Below are 18,094 nucleotides of genomic sequence, written 5' to 3'. Positions count from 1 at the left end.
AGTGTGTGTGAGTGTGTGTGTGAGAGAGAGAGAGAGAGAGAACCGGGCCCGGGAGGACTCGTTGTCCGTGACCCGTCGACATATTGTGGATTAAACCCGCGGGACTCTGGGGGCTGGAGGACCGCGTGTCACTGCGGTGTGAGTAGCTGACACACTCGCCGCTTATTGGGGAAAGTTATTTCCAAGGGGTTCACATGTGACATTCACCTCTCACTGCCCGGGAAATTAATATTCATGTAATGTTTGTGTGAAGTTTATTTCTGTTTGCTGCTGTAACTTTATGGATAAGAGGTGCAACAGGTGATGTGGGCAGGCCCCAAATTAAGAATGATTTATTGATTCCCTCTTAATCATTTCTTTTAATATGATTATTGACAAGCGTTGACCTGCTGTCATATTTATTATTATTATTATTATGATTATTATTATCATCTGTTTTATTAATAGTAGCTGTTATGCCATCATAACTCCGGTAGGATGTAAATAATGATACTCGTTGCCTCCATGCAAAAAGCCTGATGGAGGAGAGGAAGTTGTAGAAAAAGTCATCCTATAGAATTAATTTCAATTTGGTGCGTCTCAACCTTTTTGGTGTGTGTGGTTCAATACAGGTGTGGGCGTCTTCTCATCTTCCACTTGACTCCTGTGTGAGGAGCAGGTGGCTTCTTGTCCTCTGAGGCCTGAAATCCAGTCAGGCGGAGAAGACTCGTCCCCCCCAGTTGTTGGAGACTTAAATGTTTCAGTGGTACTGTGGAATAGACTTTCACTCTGCTGGAGTTTGAGCATTGAAAGAACAAGCCCTTTCCCCCAAATACATAACCCAGCCAGCAGAGCAGGGACAGATTCCAGCTGCGGATTCACTGTCCTGAATCTTGGTGAATGTGTTTTAATGGCTCTGTTCATTTACTTTAAAGGAGGAAAAAATGAGCATGAAGGAAAGAGAAGCACTTGTTGCAAGGAGCTTACAGCTGCTGATCGTGGGTGTTGGTCAGAAGCAGCTCGTTCGGTGCAAAGGGCCGACGCCGGGTCAGAGAGTTGCAGGGTTTTAAATCCTTCTGCTAAATGATGGTTGTTAAAACAAGTGGCAATTGCAGAAAAAGGGCTGAGACGGAGCATTGCACAACCTTGGCATGTTTCCATTATAGGTTATCGGTGTCGGCCCTTGTTTAAGATTCTGATGCAGCCACAGTCACTACTCTCTGCCCCGTGATCTGAATCTTTATTGTTGTTGTTTTTTGTCATGTGTGACTAAACCAGACATTGTGAAAACATCAGAAAACCAGATAGTAATGCAATGAAGCAGTATGGAGAAGCTTGTCGGGTCAATGTCGTCAATACAGCCCCTTTTTGTAACCTCAGCACTCACAAGGGTTACAAAACTCTCTGACCTCCACTTCCTGTTGCCGTGCGGCCGCCTCCGACCCCTCGAGATGTTAATCTCGGGAGCATTTCACATCGGCCTCTCCCTCTTATCTTCCTACCGTCGTGCCCAAGCTGTCACTTCCTGGAACGAGTGGTTGACTTATAAGGGGGTGTCACTGGCCGTGTTGGGGCGGAGGGGGGAGGCAGCAAGACAAAAATACACCAGAGGGGCCGAGTGTCACTCGCTGTCGCTGGCCGACGAGGTGGACCGCTGTCAGATGAGAAAGGCCAAGTTCAGGTCTAGTACGTCAGGAGGATTTTCCCAAAGGCTGAGCTCTGGGAATTGGGATTATACAGCTCTTACACTATATAATGATATTTATTTGGTAATTTACTACACATGGTCGAGATTAGTCTCAGATTATTGATTTAAACCTGCATGAAATGACATGTTTGATGTTACTCTGAAGGAAAATACCACATAGCTGCTCTCATACGTGCGTCCGGATATTTTACCGAACTGTTCCGCAGGTGCTGTATGTGAGAACACAAATGTCTGTAGACGTTGCTCCTGACATTTTCCAGTCAACTCGACTAATTCTGCTTTGAAGACACATACCCTTGATTTGTGTCTCCAAATTTCAAAATTTTAGGTCAGGCGTGATGTTCGGCAAGTTTTTCTGATTTTCAGAACATGAATAGTAATTTGTAGGTTTTATATCCGCTCTGTTACGGCCTTGGAATTTAGTGCATTAGCCTTTGTGGAATTGCCCCTAATGTTTAGGTGCTCTTCGGGTTTGACTCTGCACATTTGAGTTGCAGTCTGGAAACACAGAGAGCCAGACTCGTCTAACATTCTCTCCGCCAGCAGTCCGAGGGGCTAACCTGCAAAATCCTTTACTTTTCAAGTATGAGGGGGACACATGGGTCCAAATCCCTCCCCATGAGGTGGGGTCTTACATTTAATCTAAATCAACATGGGGTCTTTACAGTCTATCGCATTGCAAGGCTATAGCACAATCCCCTGTGAGGGCTGCGTTATTGTAGTTGTATGTGTATCCAGCAAACTTTAATTTGTTTTTGTGAGGTTTGCAGAGCTGTTGTATCAGCAGATGCTGATGTCTGACTCATGCAAACAAGTGGGTTGCCTGTTAAATTCAAGGGTTTCATCCAGTGTTTTGTTGTTGCAGGGTTTAATGTGGACATACCGTGAGGGATATATACTGTCGCAACTGCGAGCAATCTGTAGGCCTAATCCAGCCCCGGAACCTCTACCGTGTGTGGTGTCAGCACTGTGAGGATTAAGGGTTTGATTTCAGGACTCGCATGCACCAATTTAAAGCCTGTCCCAGTACAACCAAACATATGGCGTTCAAGCCCCTACAAGTCTGTGCGGTAAGAGGCGTGGGCGAGGCCTGACTCATATTCTTACTCATGAGCTAATTTTCAGTCCTGATCGAATCCAACTCCTTGTGTCACATATATGAAGGTGTGAGGGGGGGGGGGACCACCAGACCTGGTGACTACGTCCATTTTTTATATACAGTTTATGGTGCCAATCCACAAATATAGCGACGAAATAATAGTGTTAAAAAACAACGACAACTTTTTTGTTTTTGAATCATAGACATTTACAATGGAGTTAATATCTATGCCATTCTGCCTTAAAATAATAAACTATGAAGGTTAATGTTTAGCTGTTGTTGGCACCTCTGTATGCAGCGGTACAGTATGTGGGTGCAGGTGAGGGATCATTGTTCTGGAATACTACCAGGGATGCGATCTGATTACATGTTGGACCACATACTGTGTAATAATGGTTCAACCTTTTCAAAAGGTGCTTATTTGGTCTGAGGCTTGCGTGCGTGTGCAGCTGACAATTGATCACGCGACTGATGTCAACAGGGACATTTTAGGCCTTGTTACTCAAACCTTTCCTTTAACAGTCATATTGGATTTGTTGCTGTGTATCAGATGTTTGGACACACTCGTGTGCTTTGTCTCAACCTTTGTACCAAAGCTGACCACCACAAACGGACCAAGTGTGATAGGGTAACGCCTTCAAAAGGAGTCTTTAACCCCAGCTCTTCAGATTTGACTGGCTGATGAAGACACACATTGTCGTCGTGTACCTTTCATTAGGTTACACGGCACTTATCTCTTGGAGAAAGAATCCGTCTTTACTTGATGGTACGTACAAACAGTGTCTGTACCTTGAGCGTGTTCCCTGCATCAGCAGCATTTTTTAGTTCTTATCTCAACTTGAGAAACCAGAGGTGAGAGCGTTTTTTCAAGGGAGAGAGTGGAGGGAAAGAACAGGTCATAATTCATAATTAAACTTTTTTTTTTGGACAGATTAATGGTTGTGTTTTCTACTTCAAGGCAGTTTTTTTGTGTCCCAATTTTTATGTAAAAAGGTCATGAGGCAACAGCAAATGTCAGTTTGGGGGTCCGATCTTTGACATTTTAATTTATTTGTAGAATTCCTGACTGATAAATTCTTCTCCACAAAATTAGTCACTTACTTTTTTAACCAGCTGCCTCCCTGCTAGGTTCTTGCGTCACGGTGACTGTCATCAGTGTTTTTTGTGTTTCTAGTTGTTGTTCACATAAGAACAGGTTCGTCTTTGTGAGTTTTCTGCCACCGCCCCTGGCCATGGTAAATAAAAATAGATCTTCACATATCCAGAATATCATTAGCCTGTGAAGTCTGATAAGTCTACTGGTTGTCTGTGCAATAGAAACCAATCTGGAGCCAGAGACCTTTTAGTTTAGATTAGCACAAAGATAACACCTCTGATTAATTTGTAGTGTTAACACGTTGGCTATCTTCATGTTTGTCAAGTACTAGCAACAGTACCCACATCAAGTTTTCTTACTTTTGTGTTAAGGTATGTATGAAACAAACAAGATACAACATGCTAAGCTAAGCTAGCTGATGGTTTCGCGGCTGCGGCGTGGTTCATCAAGGCACGGACACGTGATGATTTCAACCTCCTCACTACAATTCTTGACAGACGAGACACTAAGTGTTCCAAAATGTCTTGTTTGAAGTACAGTATTCGTATTATTAATGATTGGTCAACTGGTAGTTGGTCTGGTGATGTTAGCAGTGTTGTTTCAGCGCAGGTCTTTTAGTCTTGCTGTTACTTTGCTGCTTCTGTGTGTTTGTTTGTGTGAGAGAGTCTAGATTGATTTCCATGCATTTGAATTTTTGCTGTCTGGAAGGACCAACTAAGATCTGATATTTACATCTGATGAACCGGTGATGCAAAACTTTCTTCTGTTTTCCTTCTTCCCTTTCTAATGGACTTGGCCTTTTTACCAACGAGAGACCTTGCAGGACTTTCATTGTCTCCGTTTTACCAGAAGTCTCGACTCATACTATTGTTCTTCTACTACTGTTGAACCCAAAGTAAAGCTCAAAACTCACACACAAAAAGAATTTGTGCAGCAAATTGGCAGCGTGGATGTGACTCGTCGCATGTACTGGTAAAAAATGATTGTTTTCCTCCCTGAATATCGGAGGCAAAAACCTCCAACGTAGGAAAGACTCACTTTGGTTTCTGAAAGTGAGCAATACATTGTCCGTGATCTTTGTCTTAGGCAACAGGCTATTGACACAGATTGCAGAGGTGAAGTCGTGCGCTTCAGTCCTTAAGGTGCAGTAGCATGTTCAACCATTAACCATGAGGTCAGACGGTATGAGCTCACTGATGACTTGGTGTGTTTGCTAAACTCGCGTGGTGTTCTTCGTAGAGCTTTGTTGACTAGAAGAGAACAAGTCTTTAACTAACCGAGTTCAGGTACAGACTCTGTGGATACTCGTGGAAATAGGTCACGACTGTGCTTTAACCCCAGGACAGCGTTGTCGTAAAAACTCAGCTGTTCCCTTTATGTTGCCGTCATGTATCTGAGCGTGCAGAGCTTAAATCCTTCAGCTGTGCAGCGGTGTTAAAATATTTGTCCCCTGGTTTTGATTTACTTGTGACGACAAAAAGTAAAATGTTGGTTTTAATTTTTCGAGACATTTTCGTCTGGATTTCGCCACTGACGAAATCATGTTGTCGTTGTACAGTTTTTAATTTGTATGTCTTCCGTGCAGCAGCCATCTTTGTCTACAGTGACATTACATTTACTCGGAAGCGGATGCTTTTATCCAAACACACAACTGAGGAACAGTGTTTCGTCATCCACACGCTGATGGCGAGTGACGGGAGCGGTTGAGGGGTTCAGCGACTTGTTCTGGGAGGAGCCGAGTATCGAACCAGCATCCTGCTCCTGGTCACTAGACGACCGCCATGACGCCCATGGGCAAGAGAGGCCTTTACCATTAGTTACAGGCGGCTCTCTGCTCTGCTCATGGACATACTGACTCACCTCAGTGAGTCCGGTCAGCATTTTCCAAACTCTACCTCCCTCTCTAATCTACAGTTGGTCCTGCTCTCTGTGTTACCGCAGCTGGATTCTCTCACTTGTTCACTCGCGTACTGAGGATTTTCTGGGTTTGGTTTGAGACGAGACGCAAAGTCATGGACCGATATCTGCGATCCTTCTTCAGCGAACACCTAGAGGACGATCTAGATGGAACTCACTCCTCCTGAGAGCAACACTAGATGATCAGCTCAGAGGAAATACATAACTTAACACGGTGGTTGGCAACAGGTCCAAGTATGTAGTTGTGATGTTGTGCTACATCAGATGGTGTTGTTAACACAGTACACGGTCCTTTCATATTTTTTTGCAGTTTAAACTAAGATTACTTTAGTTGTTGAAACATTTTCCGTCTGTGCTTCAACAACTGGATGAGCCCCCTCCCTGTGCTGGTGTCTCGTCCCACCCAGGGGACAACAACAACAACTACGCACGTGATGAGAGGTTTGTTTCCTCTCGGACCACCCTTATCTGTGGGTTAAGTACGGGTGTGTCGGTCTCAGCCGGTCCGATGAGGCTCAGAGATTATTCATGCAGACGTTTCCTCTCGGCTGAGTACAGTAGTGAGAGCAGCCGGCGACTTCGATTGTGTTCTTTAGTTTTTCTTCAGGTTTTTGATTATAAAATGAGAAAAAGGAACATTGTCTGTAAGTCGGTTCCCCAGTTGGTGTCGCGGTGGACGCAGCCTGAGAAGAAGACGTGCGGTAGGTCGACACTTCTGACGACTCGGACGACTTCCTGTTTCTGGAGGAAACCGCTGCTGCTGGAGCTAATCAGCAGCAGCAGCAGCAGCAGCGTGTCTCCAGGTCGAGCCTCGATTTGTGGCAGCATTGAAATTACAAAGTTTCATAACTAATCATTCATCTGCAGCCCTGCTTTCTTCATCTAACACTCCCTGTTTGTCTGTCTGTCTGTCTCTCTGTCTGTCTCTCTCTCTGTCTCTCTGTCTGTCTGTCTGTCTGTCTGTCTCTCTCTCTGTCTCTCTGTCTGTCTCTCTCTCTGTGTGTCTGTCTGTCTCTCTCTCTGTGTGTCTGTCTGTCCGTCTCTCTCCCTCTCTGTCTGTCTCTCTCTCTCTGTGTGTGTGTCTGTCTGTCTGTCTGTCTGTCTGTCTGTCTGTCTGTCTGTCTGTCTCTCTCTCTGTCTGTCTGTCTGTCTGTCTGTCTGTCTCTCTGTCTCTCTCTCTGTCTGTCTGTCTGTCTCTCTGTCTGTCTCTCTCTCTCTCTCTCTGTCTGTCTGTCTGTCTCTCTGTCTCTCTCCCTCTCTGTCTGTCTGTCTGTCTGTCTGTCTGTCTCTCTCTCTCTCTCTGCATTTTGTCCGTCTTGGCAGGAATTTGTTGACTCAGCTTTGATCCTTCTCTCAGGATTCACGCACGCACACACACACACACACACACACACACACACACACACACACACACACACACACTAACACACACACCCACACACACCCCTCCCTCCACAGGCCATTGCTTTTACACAACCTCACGTCTGTTGTCTATTAACTTATCAAACAACATCCAGTGACCTCTAACAAAGAGCTTTATAATCTTTACGTACTGTTCCGCTCTGGGATTCATTTATGTCCCAATATGGTTCAGTCTCTTTGTTTGTGGCCGAGTGGCACATTTCTCCTGCTCTCCTCGTTCACCTGAACGCTACTGGCTCCTGGTGCCGCAGGCGACCACCAGCCGGTAACCGGATTCCACCAATTGTGTAACGTTGTAAAACACAGAACCTTGACTTTTGACTCAAGTAACCCGACGCTTAGAATGAACCAAGTTCACGGAAGACGTTGTTCTTTTGTTTCCTCTGTAAACAACAGGATTCAGATCTTTGTAATTCTAGACCGAAGGAGACGTGTTTGGGTTTGATGATGTATCCCAAACACAAACACATATAAATATGGAGACGCACACCAACTTCCTGCTCCAAGAGTCTTCTCTCTCCCAGATGTGGTCGCGTAGACGACAGCTTCCAAAGGTCGTGACCTCTCCCACAGTCGTCCAGCTCTGTGTGTTTCAGCGCTCACTACACGTCGCCATTAGTTTCCATGGTAACAGTGTGAGATACAGTTTACTTCACGTCCAGTCGTCAGAGCGAAACACGAGCAGGCCGGTCGGTCTCTGAGCCGACGTCATGACGACGTCTCACTGCTGCTCCCTTTGCTTCAGGGACATGGACGACAGTGAGGAGGGATTAATAATCCTGGACAGATAATATTTATTTTCAGTCAGTAAATAAATGATTTGATAACGTCAGGTTTCAAATCAGTCGTCCACAAAACAAGGAGCGAGGCTTTGGAAAGTTTTTATCTGCCTACGTCAAGAACAGAATTAAAGGTCCTTAGGTGTGTGTGTGTGTGTGTGTGTGTGTGTGTGTGTGTGTGTGTGTGTGTGTGTGTGTGTGTGTGTGTGTGTGTGTGTGTGTGTGTGTGTGTGTGTGTGTGTGTGTGTGTGTGTGTGTGTGTGTGTGTGTGTGTGTGTGTGTGTGTGTGTGTGTGTGTGTGTGTGTGTGAGAGAGAGAGAGTTTGTGTCTGTAGGGGCTAATATTAATTGAGAAGCTGCCAGTTAGCGGAGATCGGAGACCCCCACTGGGCCACTCAAAGACTTAAACGGAAAGTGTGTGTGTGTGTGTGTGTGTGTGTGTGTGTGTGTGTGTGTGTGTGTGTCAAACACGTCCACCGGTTTCCAGGTGATTTAGTTTCAATCGTGTTGACTGCTGTGTGCGTGTGAGATGCTTGTGTTAAAGCTGGTGTGTGTGTGTGTGTGTGTGTGTGAAACAGTATCTTCTCCAAGGACATTCCATGACTGTAATAGTGAGAATAATGCTGCGAGGCTTCCAGTGATCTGAATTTAAACTGAACCTTGACAGAGAAAAACCATTTCAGTTACCTTGAGTCTGAACAGTGTTTTGGTAAATCACACTCATGTAGGTTCAAGTGTTCAATGCTACTGATCAGTTTGGTTTTTAATTAGTTATTTGATGATATAAAAAAACAAGGTGAAACGTCACGATCGCCACCTGCGACTGACTCCAGATTGGTCGAGGGACGTGTGTGGGCGGGACCTCGACCAACCGCGGCTTCAGGTCCACGATCACCACTGTGCAGAGTCTGGCTCCAAATGATGTCAAAAACGCAAGACGGCGCCGCCTATATTCAAGATTCTGCTGTATTGTCCTCCTCCTGCATCTTGTGCCTTCCAAGTAAACCTTGCGTGTGCTTGTGGCTTGTGCTTTTCCTTTGGCTTCATTCCTGCAGCCACAGAGTTTGAGGCTTCTCCCATGACTGCTCAGCTGAACCCCTGCAGGAGCGCCGCTCGCTCGTAATCCCGTCAGGCATTCGGCAAAATATCTCTGTTGCAGAGGGGAATGGATGAACCCGGTGGGCTTGTTGCAGGCCTGTAGAGGGGGGGGGGGTGTGTGTGTGTGTGTGTGTGTGTGTGTGTGTGTGTGTGTGTGACACACACAACACTTCTGGTTATATGAGGCAACGCGTCGACCTCTGCGGTTTATTTCCAGTGCGAGCTGCACACATTCCTTACATTTGGAATGTGACCTCTCCTTTATACCATTTCACAATTTTTCCGCCGCGGCTGTTTATGTCCTTGTGTTTTGCTAATGCACATCGCGGTAATTGTCCAGGAAAAGGGAGACGGGAAATAACATTTGCTATATTTTTTTAACCCATCACAGTCCCCATCTTCTACCAAAAAAGAAACGAGTCGTGAACTTTTCGTAGTAGTAACCAATGGTCTGATTCGACATTAACAAAGTAAAAAGGTCAGAAAACCATTGGCTATGTACAATGAACTAATTAATGAAGTAGAATATATAAAGAATATATTTATTTGATATCATTTATAACCAGAATGTCAGTCAGTGGAGCGTAGACCTCCACTAAGGCCCGACAGTCACCTCATGAAACCCCTTTAAATGCACTACATCCAGATTTAGATGTGGAGGTGCACCAATCTGCACACGCTCATAAATATGGCGGATCCTATTTTTTTGTGAAAAAAATAAAAAAAATAAGTAGCTAAATGTAGAGAAGCAGAAGAAGCTGTGAACATTTGCTGTACACTGGCAAATATTCATATGCTAAACATGTTAGCAAACTGTTGCCTCATTAAACATCATTTGGATTCTCTGTTTTTCTTTCAATCTGAAAAATATGTTGCGCTTTACGAAGCGAGAGATGAGAGCGGAGAGACTCAAAGAAAACCACAAACAAAAAAAGTTTCCAAACCCTAAAAGGTCTGAGAGGAACTGAGTTCGATGATAATTGTCTTGATTGTCGCCTCCTTTTGGATTACATCCAGTCATTTGATCCATTGTTACCAGAAACATTGTGATTAGCTTAGCTTCAAGTAGCAATTTCTTTCATATTAGGTGATTGTGATGTGATAAAATGCCTGGATTTTTCAGATATTCAATTTTTTTGGATTAACTGAAACTAAGTCCCAAAATGTGGGATTTTCCAGAGCTTGCCAGGTTCTTCAAATGGGTTTTGGATTATAATGAAAATATTGATATATTTAAAATAATATCGATCCATTTCTTCTATTAGAAATGTCCTCATATATTAGCTTTAAGTGGTTTTGGGGATTGGGTTCCGCTGACCAGGTACAAGATGGATTTTTCTTCCAGTCTTATCTTCTAACAATGCTCTTTTGTCTTTTGTCCCTTTCAGAAGCAACACACGTCATCGGAGTCCAGCAGTGACAGTGTGGAGGGCGTGAACAGAAGAGGAAGAGGAAGAGGAGAGGAAGAAGAGCAGAGGAGATCTGACCCCGGTCGCCATCGGGGGGCCAAATGGGCGAGACGGAGGACGAGCGCACGGCGCAGGCCAGCCAGCTCTTTGAGAACTTTGTGCAGGCGTCCACGTGCAAGGGGACGCTGCAGGCCTTCAGCATCCTGTGCCGGCAGCTGGAGCTGGATCCGCTGGACTACAGCCACTTCTACGGCTCGCTGAAGGCTGCCGTCAGCACGTGGAAGGTCAAGGCTCTGTGGACCAAACTGGACAAGAGGGCGCAGCACAAGGTCTACAACCAGAACAGAGCCTGCCAGGGCACCAAGGTAAGAGACGGGCGGGGGGGACAGAGTGGGAACGGCATGTTCTGCAGTTTGAAAGAAAAATAACTAGTTAAAAGGAACTTGAGTCGGAAGAACAAGGAACTCAACAAGCTTCTTCTTTACTTGTACTATTGGCTCCTCTTTCACAACAGCCAGCGAACAATTCCTTTTTTAGTGGAGCAGTTTATTCTCCCAGCAGAGGAGGTCAAATAAAAGGTGGATGGTATAACAGCAAATAAGCTAAAAGTAGCTTCCTCCATTTTGGGTTCTCTGGTTCTTCTGCAGCTCCTCTGTCCAGCCTCGTGTCTGGGACACTTGGTGTTAGCTCCTGTCTCATTAAGGCTCAAATAACAAACTTGAATGGCCCTCAGTAGAGCGTATACCTCCGCCAAGGCCAAACTATCCTACACGACACATGGTTGTCAGCGTCAAAAAATGCAATGGAAAAAAAACAAAACCTGATACAAAATTCGTGGATCCGCCCCTTTGTCCTAGCCTGGGACCCAGATGAATTCTGGGAGCTCATTTAAATTTGCTCTACAGAACTCAGGATCTGGATCTCAGAAAACTTGCTGGTCCAATCACAACCGATTATCTGATAATGGGCGGGGTTTACACAACCACGCGGCTGGAAGCGACTTTTGTAATCAACCAAGATGGCTGCCGCTGACGAACCAGCATTTGAGTCTTCCACAGACATCACATCATCTGCTCTCTACTCTAGTCTGTCGAAATGTTCGCGTCCCTCAACAGACGTCACATGATTCGTCTGCGTCCGTTGGTAACGCCTCTTCTTGTTGTTCTTCGAAAATGAACCGAGCGGCCCATGTTTCATCCTTCCACCAAGTTTTGTCAACCGTTTAGTAGTTTTTGCATAATCATGCTGACAAACGGACAGGGGTGAAAACATGACCTCCTTGGTGGAGGTAATCAGGTAATGAGATGCTAAAAATAGTTCATGTAAGTGGATTACTTCTTGAATTGTGTGCAAATAATTAATTGGGCCAAAGTAATCCTGACCCTAAGAGGCTGAATTAACCGGATTTCATCACACAACTTGAATTCAGTTAGTGTAGTTTATGAATCAATCTACTTACAGTAGAAGTGCACAAGCTGTTGGGTCGTATGACTTAACGCTGAGGCTCGACAGTGTGGGAGTTTTAATCGTTTCATAAATTTTTGTGACGTGCTTCCTTTTGTCTGACCGAATCCAAGTAACACGAGCAGCGTGTCCAGTGCAAAGCGCCGGAATGTCTTCGTATCTGAAGGAAAAGATAAGACGTCCGGAGGGGAAAGAGGCCAGAGACTCGCCGAGGGAAAATTATAACTGTGATGGGTTTTGGGCGGAGGGAAGGCCAAAAATAACAGCTCCACTATTATCCCAGGCTTTTTTTTTTCTGGAGAAACGTCTATTTGAGGGAAGGTTCTGTAGCTCTACTTTCTGTATATAGAGTCAAGTTCAGAGCAGACGAGGCGGCAATTTGGGGATTTTTTTGGACTTTGTTTACTGTATATTCAGTTGGGTAACGTGGAGGGTGGAACAAATCGTAGTCCCATAAGTCATTAATGCTCTAAACCCTTCAGACTAACATTTCCCAGACGACTGTGCCAGTCGATTTGCCCTAAAACTGTAAAATGGCCTGGAAATGAGACGTCGGCGGTAATCACCGACGACCTTTTGACACTTTCCAGATGAAGAGTCTCGTTTCCCTTCTTTTCCCCCAAGTCTGAAGCAGAACAAAGTTCTACGTGACATACAGTGGTAAAACTATAAATTACATCGCTAGAAATGTTTCTATTTCTACCATCAGGACGTGTTAGAAGGTTTCGCAAACACAGCGAGCGTCTGAGATGTTTGAAACGTCTTCCTCTTCAGTGTCTGATCATCGGCGGCGGCCCCTGTGGCCTGCGGACGGCCATCGAGCTGGCGCTGCTCGGCTGCAAGGTGGTGGTGATCGAGAAGAGGGACACCTTCTCCAGGAACAACGTGCTCCACCTGTGGCCCTTCACCATCCACGACCTCCGCGCCCTCGGAGCCAAGAAGTTCTACGGCAAGTTCTGCGCCGGCGCCATCGATCACATCAGTGAGTATTTCCTGGTTTATACAAATCAAACATTTCGCTCCTCCACACCTGAGACTCTGGAGCCTGGTTTTTCTTCCCTGTTGGGAATTTTCCATCGGCACTTGTTCCTCTCCAGCTTAAGTAGCTGTGTGACGGTGTCACGTATTAATATCTCCTCTCAAAGATAAACTCTGCTGACTGTACGTCTCGTAGCCCCGACTTGTTTCCATCCGTCTGTCTGTCTTGGTGCAAACCTCCAGTAAGAGCTGGACGGAAAGCACCTGAGTACATCAGCTGCTGTCACCACAAGTCAACACGAGATTAAAATTTTGATTTGCACTTCTTGCTTTCTTTTCTTTCTCTTTCTTTTTTGTATATAAACTGTGTGTGTGTGTGTGTGTGTGTGTGTGTGTGTGTGTGTGTGTGTGTGTGTGTGTGTGTGTGTGTGTGTGTGTGTGTGTGTGTGTGTGTGTGTGTGTGTGTGTGTGTGTGTGTGTGTGTGTGTGTGTGTGTGTGTGTGTGTGTGTGTGTGTGTGTGTGTGTCCGCCCCAGGTATCCGTCAGCTCCAGCTGATGCTGCTGAAACTGAGTCTGATCCTGGGAGTGGAGATTCATACCAACGTGGAATTTGTCAAACTTGTGGAGCCACCAGCCGAGCAGACTGACGACAGCGACAGTGAGTGTGTGTGTGTGTGTGTGTGTGTGCAGTATTATCTCCATGCTGAAGGGTCGCGAGTGGCACTGACGTGCGGTGACTCTCCTGCATATTTGGGCTATATATGGAAACCTCCCCGCTCACAACATGTGTTCAAGTGATCAGAAATGTTCCTGGAGGAGGAGACACGTTCACGGTGACAGAGTTTTCCAATTGTGTGTGGAAAATAACGCAAATAGAATCTGCTGATAGTCAGGATTGTGCCTTTTTGAAAATAAAGAACCCTGATATGTTGTATGGGAACTTTCTGGCTCAAACACATCCCTTAAAGGGGCAGTAAGCAATTTTTTTTTGTGACTGCGCTGGTCAGGGCTGGAACTAGTAGTCTTGGGTGTGGGAGGTGGACGGACAAACCCATGGGCCCAAAAAGTCGTAGCGTCTGTCGCTAGAACGTCGGTCCCAGAAAAGAAATCCCTGCTCTTGCTTTTCATTTTTATTGTTCTTCTTCTTCGTAGTATTTTTTTTCCAGGTAGGGAACTGCAGGGTAGACAATCTGCTTCCTGTTTACACACACATGCCCAGTGTACGTGAAAGGTCGCGTGATGTACGTTTTCAGGTGTGGTCGTATGGGTGGGGACTAAAACCGACGCGGAGCTAAAACGAGTTTTTGTTTTAAAATGAAAACATAGTAGTATGGATGAAGCCTAATGCTGCGTTCAAGACAAACGGGACGTGAAATTTCCAACAGAGAACGGGCAGATGCTCTATGGTTGTGTTTACTCGTGCGTGAACACAGCCTTAGAAGTTCCCCTCACATTCTCTTTAAATATGTACATATGTTCATATGGTAACGTTTGTCCGTGTGGTTGTGTTCTCCCGCAGGCCCCGGGTGGCGAGCAGAGGTGCGGCCCTCCGGCCATCCCGTCTCCGACTTTGACTTTGACGTGGTGATCGGAGCCGACGGACGGAAAAACACGTTAGACGGTGAGAGAGGAAATTAGAAAACTCTAATGGGAGTTGTCCTATGAGGTTCAGAGTGAGTCCTTCAGGAAATGTCTGTTACTGACCCCCTTTTTTTTTTAAACTTCTTTCCAGCAGTCAAAGAACCATTTGTTTAGGGGTTTTTTTACCGAAATGAGGTGAAGTGTTACAAAGCTGCTTTCGGTCACTGGGTGAAGAATTTTCTGTTGACATAGTTTTAACTGGAAGCTGTGTGTGTGTGTGTGTGTGTGTGTGTGTGTGTGTGTGTGTGTGTGTGTGTGTGTGTGTGTGTGTGTGTGTGTGTGTGTGTGTGTGTGTGTGTGTGTGTGTGTGTGTGTGTGTGTGTGTGTGTGTGTGTGTGTGTGTGTGTGTGTGTGCGCAAATCGATTTTCCTTAAACTTGGTGGGGATTTTATTCTCGAGATGATTAACGTTTGGAGCTGAAAGGTCCAGGTCAATAAAAACACATTTTCTAAATATCTCAGAAAACTAAAAATGTCACATGATTAATGACTTCATGAATAGTTCAAAGAAGCTTTTTTCTCTGCGTCCTAAAGGACTAAGCTTCTATAGAGCAAAAACATTTTCTTCTCATCAATTTTAGTAATGCATTAACTTTTGCAACCAGTAAAATCAGAGACAGGATCTACAGCTTTGTCATGAAGACATCATTATGTAAAGACATTATTTCAAAATATAAATAAGTAAGCATAGCCTGATTGGCGTGTATGCAGTGTGTGCAGGCTATGATTCGTTTGATTCCTGAAGCTTTGTCGTTCCCTCTCTGCAGGCTTTGGTCGCAAAGAGTTCCGAGGCAAGTTGGCGATCGCCATCACCGCCAACTTCATCAACAGGAACACGACGGCAGAGGCCAAAGTGGAGGAGATCAGTGGCGTGGCCTTCATCTTCAACCAGAAGTTCTTCCTGGAGCTCAGGGAGGAGACGGGTGAGACCACATATAGGATATTGACTCCGGTTATTCTTTTCTGTTTCGTTTTTTTTTCTCCGTTTGAATAAATCTGCTGACGTTCTTCAGGTATCGACTTGGAGAACATCGTCTACTACAGAGACAACACCCACTACTTTGTCATGACGGCGAAGAAGCAAAGTCTGCTGGACAAAGGTGTCATCATAAACGTGAGTTGTTCCTTATTTACGGAAGCGCTGAACTGCCACATTTGAATTAAAAATAGCTTGGTTGTTTCTCGTTAAGGAAGTTTCTCGTTAAGGAAGAATATATTGCCAAACATTTGAGGAATAAAGCAGATTTCCACTTAAGAAAATTATTACGTTTGAGTGAGAAAATGATCAAATTTTTATCGAGAAAATGATCAAATTTTTATCGAGAAAATTATCAAATTTTTATCGAGAAAATGATCAAATTTGTATCCAGAAAATGATCAAATTTTTATCCAGAAAATGATAAAAATTTTTATCGAGAAAATTAACAATTTTTATCGAGAAAATTAACAATTTTTATCGAGAAAATTAACAATTTTTATCGAGAAAATTAACAAATTTTTAATCGAGAAAATGATCAAATTGTTAATCGAGAAAATGATCAAATTTATATCCAGAAAATTATCCCATTTTTATCCAGAAAATGATCAAATTTTTAATCGAGAAACTTCACAAATTTTTTCGAGAAAATGATCAAATTTTTATCCAGAAAATGATCAAATTTTTATCCAGAAAATTACCTAATTTTTAATCGAGAAGATGATCAAATTTTTATCCAGAAAATGATAAAAATTTTATCCAGAAAATGATACATTTTTTATCCAGAAAATTATTTCTTTTTGAAAATGATCAAATTTTCATGCAGAAAATTATCAAATTTATATCCAGAAATTTAAAAAAAATGTATCCAGAAAATTAACAAATTTTTATCCAGATAATTATCAATTTTTTATCCAGAAATGATCATTTTTTCATCCAGAAAATTATCAAATTTTTATCCAGAAATTTAACAAATTTTTATCCAGAAATTTAACAAATTTTTATCCAGAAATTTAACAAATTTTTATCCAGAAAATGATAAATTTTTATCCAGAAATGATCATTTTTTTATCCAAAAAATTGGCAACTTTTTATCCAGAAAATTATCAAATTTTTCATCGAGAACATTATCAAATTTTCTGCACCTTTCAACTCTCCCCTCTCTCTATTCTCTGTACAGGACTACGTAGAAACCGAGCGACTGCTGGGCCCCGACAATGTCAACCAGGAAGCGTTGCACTCTTACGCCCGCGAGGCGGCCGACTTCGGCACAAACTACCAGCTGCCGTCGCTGGACTTCGCCATCAACCACTACGGGCAGCCGGACGTGGCCATGTTCGACTTCACCAGCATGTACGCGTCGGAGAACGCCGCCTTGATCAGGGAGAAGCACGGACACCAGCTGCTCGTCGCTCTGGTGGGAGACAGTCTGCTCGAGGTGATGACGAACCGGCGGTAGTGGTCGTTGTGTATCGCCCGATTATCGCTCGTGTGCGCTCACGCTAATAACCCCATTGTTCTCCGCTCGCAGCCCTTCTGGCCGATGGGTACCGGCTGTGCCCGGGGATTCCTGGCAGCCTTCGACACGGCCTGGATGGTGAGGGGCTGGACGCAGGGGAGGAGTCCGCTGGAGGTCCTGGCCGAGAGGTGTGTGAGTTTTAACTGTGCTCATGGTTTTGTGTCCTATTTATAACTGTAATATACCACATGAGTTCTGAAGGAGACCGTAATATCTCTGAGGGTATTTCATGTGACAGGAGTGTGAATACCCACCAACATGAAGTGTATGTATAGACACAGTGAAGTAACGGGAGTCACGAGTTCAAATACACCCGTAGACACGTCCGTGCACTTTTAATCCATTTAAGATTTAATGTTAAAAGTGGTTTATTCATTGGAGCTAGGAGCTCGTGCCTCGGGAGTCACTGTCTTCACAACAGACCGAGTCTTGAATCCGTCCCGTTGTTTCCTCAGGGAGAGTATCTACCGACTGCTGCCTCAGACCACCACAGAGAACATCAGCAAAAACTTTGAACAGTACGCCATTGACCCGGCAACCCGCTACCCCAACCTCAACTCCAGCTGCGTGCGGCCTCACCAGGTCAGAACAAGTCTAATACAATATCGTCTTCTGCTCTCAGTTGCAGGACTATGAGCTTATTTCTGCTACAAACGCTGAATTGTGGTTTTCCTTCTTTTGCCTTTTTTTGCGCGACATCAATTCTCCGGTATCACTTTTTCTCTAGACTTCAAACCCTCTCAGGAGTCGTTTAACTTTCTTTCTTTGACTTTGTCTCCCTCAGGTTCGTCACCTGTACGTCGACGGCCAACAGGCCTCGTGTAAGCTGGAGCGAGGAGGCCCCACGCGTCGGTCCGTCAACCTGTCCAGAAAAGGTGAGACGCCGACTGAACGTCCACACACGCTCCCCTCTCCTCAAACCTCACTCCAGCCGGTCCGCTGTCAGCGTACAAAACCTGCCGCCATATTGCGTGTTTCACGTCTTTTTCAGAGCCAGAGTTGACATTGGGC

General features: G+C 44.6%; 1 protein-coding gene across 13 annotated transcripts in view; it reads left to right on the top strand.

Annotated features, from left to right (window-relative positions):
* Nucleotides 1–18,094, top strand: part of mical2b (microtubule associated monooxygenase, calponin and LIM domain containing 2b) — a 41,044-nt gene that overhangs the window by 150 nt on the left and 22,800 nt on the right. For 8 of the 13 annotated variants that reach the window (XM_047333567.1, XM_035643705.2, XM_047333573.1 and 5 more), the window contains exons 2-11: nt 10,486–10,871; nt 12,745–12,952; nt 13,484–13,606; nt 14,468–14,569; nt 15,356–15,511; nt 15,602–15,702; nt 16,745–17,002; nt 17,096–17,211; nt 17,539–17,665; nt 17,868–17,958. In XM_047333567.1, the coding sequence (XP_047189523.1) occupies nt 10,608–10,871; nt 12,745–12,952; nt 13,484–13,606; nt 14,468–14,569; nt 15,356–15,511; nt 15,602–15,702; nt 16,745–17,002; nt 17,096–17,211; nt 17,539–17,665; nt 17,868–17,958 (1,546 nt within the window). In that variant the 5' untranslated portion in view covers nt 10,486–10,607. Of the gene's footprint in view, nt 1–3; nt 139–1,564; nt 1,749–3,432; nt 3,553–6,307; nt 6,501–10,485; nt 10,872–12,744; nt 12,953–13,483; nt 13,607–14,467; nt 14,570–15,355; nt 15,512–15,601; nt 15,703–16,744; nt 17,003–17,095; nt 17,212–17,538; nt 17,666–17,867; nt 17,959–18,094 lie in introns of those variants that run through there. The other 5 variants (XM_047333568.1, XM_047333570.1, XM_047333571.1 and 2 more) reach the window with 5 other exon arrangements.

The sequence above is a fragment of the Scophthalmus maximus genome, chromosome 7 (genome assembly GCF_022379125.1).
Source record: "Scophthalmus maximus strain ysfricsl-2021 chromosome 7, ASM2237912v1, whole genome shotgun sequence".
Taxonomy (NCBI): domain Eukaryota; kingdom Metazoa; phylum Chordata; class Actinopteri; order Pleuronectiformes; family Scophthalmidae; genus Scophthalmus; species Scophthalmus maximus.
Note: the sequence above shows the minus strand (reverse complement) of the source record. Positions and strands in the feature narration are given on the sequence as shown.